The following is a 9666-nucleotide window of genomic DNA, read 5'->3' on the forward strand; positions in this document are numbered from 1 at the left end:
GGCGTGGAGGGAGGCGAAGTCCCCGGCGGAGAACAGGTGATTATCAGAATAATATTTATTGATATGCTCGGTGCTACCTTGTTAATTCTGCATCACATGGCCTCCATGGCCGAGGTATTCGGGGTGGGACCAGCCGGGTGCCGGCCGGGGCTCCCACAGGAAGCCATGTGGCCTCAGCCGCGGCAGGGGGCCCGGGTGGGGGACGTGCTTATTGCGTTGGGCTCCTCCACTCCTCATACATGGGCCACACGCTGGCGCGCACTCACGCACTCACCCGCCTGCTCACACACACTCCCACCCAGGCTGGCACCACACCCTCTGTCTGCACGCACACATGTGCACACTCATACATACACACCCGCTCACTCACGCCCACCTCTGCTCATGCCCATTCACACACACACCATCCTGCTTTAAACCCATCCTGTCTCCTGATGATAAATATGCTTGTTCGGTACAGCAGTCTTAGTAAAATAAAATGTACGTCAGGCGACAAGGAGAAAGTGCACATTGATCTTTGACCCGAGGGTGGACCTTGGTCCCTCCCACCCGAGGGCATCAAGTCCCTGCACGGGGTGACCCCTGAGCATGTGATCCCATGGGCGTGGCCACCCCACTGGTGGGACTGGCCCCACCTTCCTCTTCCCTGGCTCTGGGCTGGGGGAGCTGGGCTGGGGGAGTTGGGCTGTCTCGCCACAGCCCGGGGCCAGGACGAAACGGACTAAAAAAATAAACTCTTCACCTCACGGCCCCCACCCACGGCTGGGCACCTGATGCAGGAGCATGGGAGGCGGGCTTCAGCCGTCCTGGCCACTGGCTCCATGGGCCACCTTTCCCCACCCCAGCCAGTGCCTGGCGATGCCGTCCCGGCGGGTTCCCCTGTCGAACGCGTGGGGGTGAGGGCCCCAGGCATGCGGACAGAGGTTGGGGATGCGGGCAGTGCGGGCGAAGCAGAGGCCACGTCCACGCAGGGCTGGCGTCCACAGGGAGGCCGGCCAGGCCACACCACACTCACGCAGAGGGGCTCTCGGCGGCCTGGGCGGTGCCATCCCTCAAAACTCCACAGTACTCACGACCGTTCTCGGCTCGTCGAAGGTGGCGATGAGGATCTGCTGTGGGGCAGGGATGGCGATGAGGTCCCCCACGTCCTGCGGCAGGCGGGGGCCCCCTTCCTCCTCCTCCCGGGTCTCATACAGCGTGTTGATGTGCAGCAGTGGGTGTGTGGCGTTTCGGCTCAGGATGGCGAGGGGCTCCGCCTTGCCCAGGCTGGCTGGTGTCAGAGGGGCCACAGCAGGGGCGGTGGGAGGTGAGCGGACGTGGAATGGGCCCCCCGAGGGAAGCCCTGCCCGGGCTGGCTCTGCGGGGTACGGGATTTCCTTCTCGGGGAGCGGAGCATCTGCAAACAGCCAAGAGCACAGACATCTCACACCATCCGCCGCTGCGCCCCTGCCAGCGCCCACCCAGTGCAGGCTGGCGGGGGAGCAGGGCTCAGGGCTCTGAAGCGCCCTGGAGACGCTGGGCCTGGACGCCCCTGCACACAGCAGTTGACCTGGGAACACCCCCCGCCCCACTGTCCTGGAGCCGCAGTGCCGTCGGTGGAATTTCCTACCCGAGGAACTTGGCTCCACCACGCACGCGGAGCTCCAGGGAGTTGACCAGGAGCACGTCCCTCCCAGCCTGCATCCTCCCCACCCGCCTCCCGGGGGGTCTCCAGGGCCCTGCCTGGCCTGAGGCTCACCTTGACAGTGAGTCCGTTTGATGGAGCCGGTTCAAACCTCGGCCTCCTCCCTTCCCCCTTTCAGGGGGCCTCAAGCCAGGCCCCCTCCCTTCCTTAGCGCCCTGGGCAGGCTCCCGTGGGCCGCTGTGGCTGTGGGCGCCTCTCCCATCCTCCGTCCCCCGTCCCTCGTCTCCGGCCCGGCCCCTACCTTTGGTGGGCGCCGGGGCCAGGCCCAGCCCACAGTCCTCCGCCTGGGACAGGAAACCCCCCTCCTGGCTCCGGGAGGCGGGCAGGGCGGCGGGCACCGCCTCGGGCTTGGCCTTCTTGGTGCCGAGGATGTAGGGGTGGACGTCCAGGGAGAAGTGGCGCGCGTGCTTCTTGTCGGGGGCCGGCGGCGGGGCGGGGGCGGGGGCAGGGCCCGGGTCGCCCCCTCCGCTCTTGTAGTGGTGGGCGGAGCGGTCCAGAGGCGCGATCAGCGTGTCCGTGGCCGTCTTCCTGCGCGCGGGCTTCGGCTTCTCCGCCTTGCTGTTCTCCACGCGCATGATGGCCAGCGGCTCCTTGAAGGGCTGCGGCAGCGGGTTGCTGGTGGGGATCCACTTCATCTTCTTGCGCGGCCGCTTGACCACGGGCGGCTCGGCGGCGCCGTCGGGCTCCGCGGGGTTGGCGCTGGGGTCCACGGTCTGCACCCCCGAGTCGCGCACCGTGGGGGTGGCGTCGTGGTTGGACTGCGCCAGCGCCGCCAGCAGCTGCCGGACCACGTTGTCGTACATGAGGTCGCTCTCGTTGGTGATGAAGTCCAGCCGGTTGAGCGACTTGATGTGGTCACGGTTCTCGTTGCAGAACATGGCCAGGATGTTGATGTCGCAGAACTGCGAGCGGCGCCACTGCCGGCGCGTCTTGATGCCCACCTTGTGCAGCTTGTCGAAGATGAAGTTGCTCTTGCGGAAGATGAAGAGGTGGATGAGGTTGACGAGGATGATGAGGTTCATGACGCACAGCAGCACGATGTCCACGCCCGCGATGATGCGCTGTAGCTGCACGGACGGGAGCTTGCAGCTCACGCGCACCGCGGGCCCCGCACCTGCCGCCCCGTCCGGGGACGCACCCAGCGCACAGGTGAACTCGTTCTGCTTCTGCGTGGCGTAGTAGGTGCACAGGTAGGAGATGGGCACGGCGCTCAGCAGCAGGATCAGCACGTGCCGCGCCAGGTACAACTTGGCCAGGAAGTTGCTGCGGCCGCGGCGCTCCAGGTACTTCTCGAACAGGTTCTGCTCCGGGCTCTTCTCCTTCTCCGCGTTCTCGATGATCTCGCGCTTCTCGCGCTCCGTGATGCCCGGGCCCTTGGACTGGATCTGCTTCTCGATCTTGGGCGCGCGGCCCTCGGCCGCCCGGTGGTAACAGTTGTCAATCTCCTGCAGCAGGAAGTTGAGCTCGGAGGTGAGGCGCGTGGAGGCCAGGAACTCCCAGCCCAGCGCGGGCACGTACATGATGGCGGCGAAGGCCAGCAGCGCGTAGGGCAGGAACTTGTGCTCAAACAGCGACGGCCACAGGCTGGCGTCCACGCCGGGCAGCGCGTCCCGCAGCTCCGTCCAGCAGTAGCCGCGGGCGTACAGCGCCTGGTCGCGCGTGAAGTTGTGCGGGGTGTAACAGTAAATGGGTTCCTCTGGGGGCAAAGAGGAGACACGGGCTGGGGCGGGGAGGCGGCACGGGCTGGGCTGAAGAAACCGGGCTGGACCTGACCACGTCCCTGCCGAACCCCTCCCAGGAGCCTCTCCAGCCTCCTCCCACGCAGCACCTGCGGTTCCCCAGATGAACCCCACCCCCTCCCCCCACCACGGTGGTGTGGGGGTCCTGCCCTGACTACCCCCACGAGGTCAGCTGCGGGGCACCTGCAGGTGGAAGCCACGACCGCCTGCAAAACCATCTGAGCCATGCACCTCTCCAGATGTCACAAAGCCTGTGTGCACAAGGGGAAACCAAATCCCAGAGAGGGCCAAGGCAGGCCGGGACTCCCAGCCAGAGTCCCTCTTCTATCCACACAGCCAGACCCAAACCTGGTCCCAGCCACAGGCCATGTACAGCCCGGGGCTCTCCTGGGAGGAAGGCGGTTGGCTCAGGTGCTGCTAGCTGGCAGGGTGGCTTCCACAGCACTGGGAAGGCAGCGTGGGCTCTGCCCACCCTTGAGGGTGAGGGGCACCTCCCTAAGACCCACTGTTCTGGGGACTGGCCAGCCTGGGGACCCCAGACACCAGATGGGGCTGGTTGGGGATGTCACCAGCTGGACTGCGGTATCTGCTGCTAAAATTGAAGAGGGAGTCCCTTGAACTGCAGGCAAATGGTTGTTACTGAACTCTGTTTTCCCTCAAGAGCCTGTCTCTGGCTGCAGGTGACAATGACACGAACGGCAGTGAAAGCGTTCAGGACACTCGTGCCTTGGCCGTGTGTGGGGTCTGAGCGGCTGGGATCTTGCTAACGTTTCCCAGGAAGGCTCAGAGCCTGGGGGCCTCCAGCCACCGTGCAGTCTGTCCAGGCTGAGCCCTTCACACAGCACAGGCGCCAGGGCCCACACCAGCCTCAGCCTTGTCTCCCAGCCCCAAAGAGCAGCCCCAGGGCAGGGCCCACATCAGCACAATCCCCTCCCCACAGACCAGAAGCAACAGGGACAGGCCTGTCCGTCTGTGCCGAGGCCTGAATTAGGGATGGAAAGCAAGGCGGATTAGAGACTCTGCCCACTCTGGGAATTCACTGTTGATGCCCCACAGGGGCCCAGGGGCTGGGCACCTCCAGCCCTGAACCTGGCTCAGCAACGAGCCCCTCAGACCCCACACGGAGCTCCTGGCTGCCATCATCACCACTGAGGCACATCTACCAGTCCCGACAGCCTGCTCAGGGAGGGTTCCCATGAGTCATCAGATCCCCCTGAGGGTCCTGGGGACTCTGGAGAGTTTGGGAGGGAGCCTGGGAAGAGGCAGGAAAAGCTGGGACCTGAGGCCCGAGTCCTCGGTGGGGACATCGAGCTGGAGATGAGCTGGGCTCAGAGAAGAGCAAACCGGACAAGGCAAAGGAATCCACTCTCTTGGTTGAGAAAATGGCATATTTTATTTACTTATGTTTTGTCCTCACAGCCAATCCCAGGAGCCAGAGAAGAGCGTCCACCCTGGGGAAGAGAACGGGGACAGGTTTGTGTCCCGTCCTGAGCTGGGCCCATCCCTGGCAGCCACCCTTGCTGGGCATGCGTGGCCAACATGGGTGGGGAGAGGCCCCAGAACCCTGGGCCCAGACTCCAGTGGGGCTGCAGGGAGACAGGAAGGAGGGCTCCTTGGCTCTGGGGCAGGGGCAGCCTGGCCTCCTCCAAGGTGGATGAAAGCAGGGGCCCCACACCAGGCCACATGTCTGGCGAGCTGCCCGCACTGTGCAGAGCCCCACTTGGACCCGAACTCCTCACGCCTGTCACTGTCTCCCTGCCGGATGGCGGCAGCAAGGGGAAGACAAGTCCTGCTTGCCACTCTGACCTCAGTTTCCTTATCTGCTCAACCAAGGATACTGCCCTGACTCACTGCAGGTGAGCGGCCCGGCCCTTTGGGGGCCTCAAGGCGTATCCAGCAAGGCTTCCCTCCTCCCTGGACCCGCCGCGCCTGCAGGGTGCAGGGTGCTCCTGGCAGCCTCAGCAGGTCCTGATGGACTCAAAGCTTTGCTGGCAGCCGGGCCTCTCCCGGTGGATGCTGCCACAGCTTCTAGCAGGGGCTGCCAGGGCCGGGGGTGCTGGCCTGACTCGGGGTGGGGCAGCAGAGAGAGGCTGCTGAGCCCAAATCCATGGGCCCATCCCACACGCAGTGACTGCTACGGGTCCTCTGTCTGAGGCCCTCCTCTGGGACTTCCCAGGGACAGTGGGACCCTGCCTGGGCCAGTGCAGGTGTCCAAATGGGAGGCAGGAAGGCCTGGCCCATCTGACAGGGCAGACAGAGCCGCTGCCAGGGGCCCGTTTCTTGGAAGACACTGCTGTGTGGATCCTGGCCATGCCAGCTATGCCCCAAGAGAGGACACTGGCTTCCCAGCTAAGGAGCCTGTCCACACCCAGCCCTCAGAGCCCCAGTGACAATATCAGAGTTGGCAGCCAGGGGCCTGGTGCTGCCTGGAGCACCTCTGAGTGGGTGTCTGAATGCACCCCAACACGGCCCATATTCCCATATTCAGAATGCTGTCCCCAGGGCCCGAGGCTAAAGCCCAGCCCCCCCGGCCCTCCCCAGTCCTGCCCTTCCTCGGTTCTGCCATCCCCAAGCTCGTCTCCAGCCCACCCCTGCGATCTGGCCTGCACATGGCCCCAAGGTGCCCCCCAAGGGTGAAGCTGGGTCCCTCCCAACAGCCCTTCCCGCCCCTGTCCTCCCACCTGGGGAGTGGGGATGCCTCTCCAGGACACCCTGGCTCTGCGCAGGCTCTCCTGCCTGCTGGCCAAACCCTGTCTGGTCACCCCAGACCACTGCCGCATCCTGGAAGCCCTCAGCCGAGGCCAGGCCCTGGCCCTTCCCCAACTCCCCTGGCCTTACAGACCTGCACACGGGGTCTGCAGTGAGCAGAATCATGGCCCCCAAAGATGCCACGTCCCAACCCTGGAGCCTGTGGCGGTGTCACGTTTCCCGGTTCACGAGGACTTTGCAGACATGCCTGGGTGGGGGCCTTGGTGGTGGCAATTGCAGGGTTCTTCTAAGACAGTCAGAGTCAGGGAGATGTGAGGACAGAAGCGGGGGTGGGAGAGAGGACGCCACGCGGCCGGCTCTGAGGACGCAGGAAGGGCTGCAAGGCCAGGAATGTGGAGGCCTCTGGAGGCCGGAGAAGGCAGAAAGCAGGTTCCCCACTGGAGCCAGCCCTGCTGACACCTTCGTTTTAGCCCCATGAGACTCGCATCTGGTTTCTGACTTGTAGGTTTGTTCCAGCAGCCACAGGAAGCTAATCCTGGCGGTGGCTGCGCACCTGCTACATTCTCCAGTCTCTGCAGGCTGAGGGGGGCCGAGACCCTTCCCCAGCCCACCTTGGAGACCCTGGGACTTAGCCCCCAACCTGCGAGGGTACCGCATCCTGAGACAGCAGCTGGCCACACGGGCCCTCAGGCCCAACCCTGCCCTGCGGCATTAGGGGCTGCGCTCGGCCCTCCAAGGATGCTGAGGCCAAAAAGAGGAACCAGCCCATAGGCTCCTGGGAGGGTGCTCGGGGGCAGAGCACTCGCTTCCTTTCCATTTTAAAGAAGAAAGTTGGGCCGAGTGTAGTAGTTCACGCCTGTAATCCCAGCACTTTGGGAGGCCAAGGTGGGCGGATCACCTGAGGTCAGGAGTTTGAGACCAGCCTGGCCAACATGGCAAAACCCCGTCTCTACTAAAAATACAAAAAATGGGTTGGGCGCGGTGGCTCACGCCTGTAATCCCAGCACTTTGGGAGGCCGAGGCGGGCGGATCACGAGGTCAGGAGATCGAGACCATCCTGAATAACACGGTGAAACCCCGTCTCTACTAAAAATACAAAAAATTAGCTAGGCGTGGTGGCAGGCGCCTGTAGTCCCAGCTACTTGGGAAGCTACAGGAGAATCGCTTGAACCCGGGAGGCAAAGGTTGCAGTGAGCCGACATCGCACCACTGCACTCCAGCCTGGGTGACAGAGCGAGACTTTGTCTCAAAAAATAAAAAAAGAGGTGGGGAACAAAAAAGAAAAGGGCACAGTGGCTCACGCCTGTAGTCCCAGCACTTTGGGAAGCTGAGATGGGAGGATCACTTGAGCCCAAGAGTTCGAGACCAGCCTGGGGAACATGGCACAAAAATTAGCTGGGTGTGGTGTCGGATGCCTGTGGTCCCAGCTACTGGGGGCTTGGGGCTGAGGCAGGAGGAACACCTGAGCCCGAGAGGTGGAGGTTGCAGATCGCACCACTGCACTCCAGCCTGGGCCAAGACCCTGTCTCAAAAAAAAAAAAGGAAATTTGGACAGAGACAAGGAGGGAAGAAGCCCATGAGAAGACAGAGGCAGAGACTGCTGGCAGGGCCACCAGCCAAGGCACCCAAGGATTGCCGGCAGCACCAGAAGCTGAAGAGGCTGGAATGTCCCTTTCCTAGAGCCTTGGGAGGGAGCAGGGCCCTGCCGACACCTTGATTTTGGACTTTTGGCCTCCGGAACCATGAGAGATAAATGTCTGCTGTTTGAAACTGCCTAGTTTGTGGTACTTTGTTGCTACAAACACAGAGAACACACATGGTACCTGGACACGCTGGGCCTGCCCCAAGGCCCCACCACATGCCTGGGCTCCCTGCTCTGCAGAGTGTGCTGTGCGCCCACCCCAGGGGTCCTCTAATCCCCGGTGTCTGGGCTCCAGTGTCCAAGAGCAGACCAGCAGAGGCCTCCTCCGCCCCTGGGTGGGATCAGACAGGCCAATGTCCACCCTCAGGTCTGGCATCTCCAGGCCACAGGGACTCCTTAAGGCAAGGCACCTGGGAGATTTGGGAAGCGCCAGTGCTGAGGCAGGGTCTGCTGAGGTTTGGAGGCTGCAACAGAGAGGGCCCCAGGGTCCCAACACCCCTCCTCGCTGCAGACTAGCACCTCTGGGCCACACAGGCCAGGAGACCCTGATCCCCCTTGCCTTGGCCCAGATCCCAGGGGAGGAAGTTCTCGGCTCCGCCTGTCTCACCCCACTCCTTGGGGAGGGCAGAGGCACCAGGACCCCACCCCGCAGAGGCTCACAGGCAGGCTGGCTGCTCTGTCCATCTTCCTGCCTCGCCTGGGTGGCTTCAGGTGCCCCCACAGGTCCTGATCTAACCAGCCCGGGGCCCTGCCCTGGTCCAGCCCCCATCTCCCTGCAGGAGCTCCAGGCTCCCTGCTCTGACACATGGCCCTGCCCCATGCTAGCTCCCTGCGTCAAACCTTGGGAGGCCCCCAGTGCTCCCGGAGAGGCCTCGCCCCGCCTGAGGGGTGGAGGGCCTGGGCCTCTCAGAGAATCTCTGCCCTCTTTCCACCCAAGTTCAGCCTGGAAACCCTGCCCGGCAGCTCCACCAGCCCCTGTCATCAGCTCTCTGCTGTCAACACCCATCCCGGCCTTTCCTGGTCCCCACCTGGCCACCCCGCATCCCCTAAGGCGCTGCTTGTGACATTCTCCAAACCAGACCCTGTGTCTCATGACATTTGGGACCCCCGGGTCCAGACAGGCCTAGTCCCACCCGCGGCCATGGGCGGACGAATGGAAGGAAGAACAACAATAAAATAGAGACGAGGGGTCTGGGCAACCAGCGACCAGCGACACCTGCTAGGATGGGGGCGGCTGTGGAAGGTGCCTGGGACGCCGCGGACGCAGCCAGGCCACGGTGGGAGCGGCTGGACGGAGCCGCCGGGGACGCGGGAAGCGCCAGCTCCCGGACACCTGCGGACATCCCCCTGCCCGCGCCCCGCGCCCCGGCCGCCGGCCTCACCTGCGAAGTTCTTGGTGAAGACCAGGGTGACCAGCAGGATGGGCACCAGCACGGTGCCGATGGTGACCACGCGGTCGAACGGCAGCTCCAGCTTCAGCTGCAGAAGCAGCGCGGCCAGCGCGCCCGCCTTGTCGTCCTGCGCGCCCGGCAGGATCAGCTCCCGCAGCTTCTCTCCCGCCAGCAGCGCGGTCGCCATGTCCGCCGACTGCTCCAGGAGGTGGTGCATGGGGGGCGGGGGGCGCGGCCCGGCGGGGGGCGCGGGCGGGGCGGGGGGCGCGGGGCGGGGCCCGGCGAGGGGGGCGCGGGCGGGAGGGGACGCGCGGCGCGGGGGCGGGGATCAGGGAGCGTGGGGGCGCGGGACGGGGACGGGGATGGGGACGCGGGGCGCGGGAGAGGGTGGCAGGGGACGCCGGGACCGAGCGGGGGGCTCCGGGGGATGGGAGTAGCCGGAGGCGCGCGGCGGGAGCGGGGCTGGCCGGGCGCGGAGCCCGCGGTGGGGTTTGGGGGGCG

The 9666-nt window shown here is 64.7% G+C and overlaps 1 protein-coding gene across 3 annotated transcripts; it reads right to left on the minus strand.

Annotated features, from left to right (window-relative positions):
- Positions 1-37: 37 nt before the first annotated feature.
- PANX2 (pannexin 2) lies at positions 38-9442 on the minus strand. 3 transcript variants are annotated; one of them, XM_030815316.1, is made up of 4 exons: positions 9157-9382; positions 4824-4874; positions 1926-3380; positions 38-1396 (listed from the first exon to the last, which is right to left on the minus strand). In XM_030815316.1, the coding sequence occupies exons 3-4, from the start codon at positions 3202-3204 to the stop codon at positions 1053-1055; spliced, it is 1623 nt and encodes a 540-aa protein (XP_030671176.1). In that variant the 5' UTR covers positions 3205-3380; positions 4824-4874; positions 9157-9382; the 3' UTR covers positions 38-1052. The 3 variants fall into 3 exon arrangements, with proteins under 3 accessions (XP_030671176.1, XP_030671175.1, XP_030671177.1); XM_030815315.1 differs by lacking the exon at positions 4824-4874 and having other exon boundaries at positions 9157-9442; XM_030815317.1 differs by lacking the exon at positions 9157-9382 and having other exon boundaries at positions 4824-7030.
- Between the last annotated feature and the right edge of the window lie 224 nt (positions 9443-9666).

The sequence above is a fragment of the Nomascus leucogenys genome, chromosome 7b, assembly GCF_006542625.1.
Source record: "Nomascus leucogenys isolate Asia chromosome 7b, Asia_NLE_v1, whole genome shotgun sequence".
In the NCBI taxonomy this organism is placed as follows: Eukaryota; Metazoa; Chordata; class Mammalia; order Primates; family Hylobatidae; genus Nomascus; species Nomascus leucogenys.

Coding starts and splice junctions, on each gene's coding strand:
- PANX2 (XM_030815315.1), bottom strand. CDS start 9,382: ATGCACCACCTCCTGGAGCAGTCGGCGGACATGGCGACCGCGCTGCTG. Junction 3,381..9,156: donor CTTCACCAAGAACTTCGCAG/GTGAGGCCGGCG, acceptor CTTTGCCCCCAG/AGGAACCCATTTACTGTTAC. Junction 1,397..1,925: donor GGCCCCGGCGCCCACCAAAG/GTAGGGGCCGGG, acceptor GGCTGTTTGCAG/ATGCTCCGCTCCCCGAGAAG.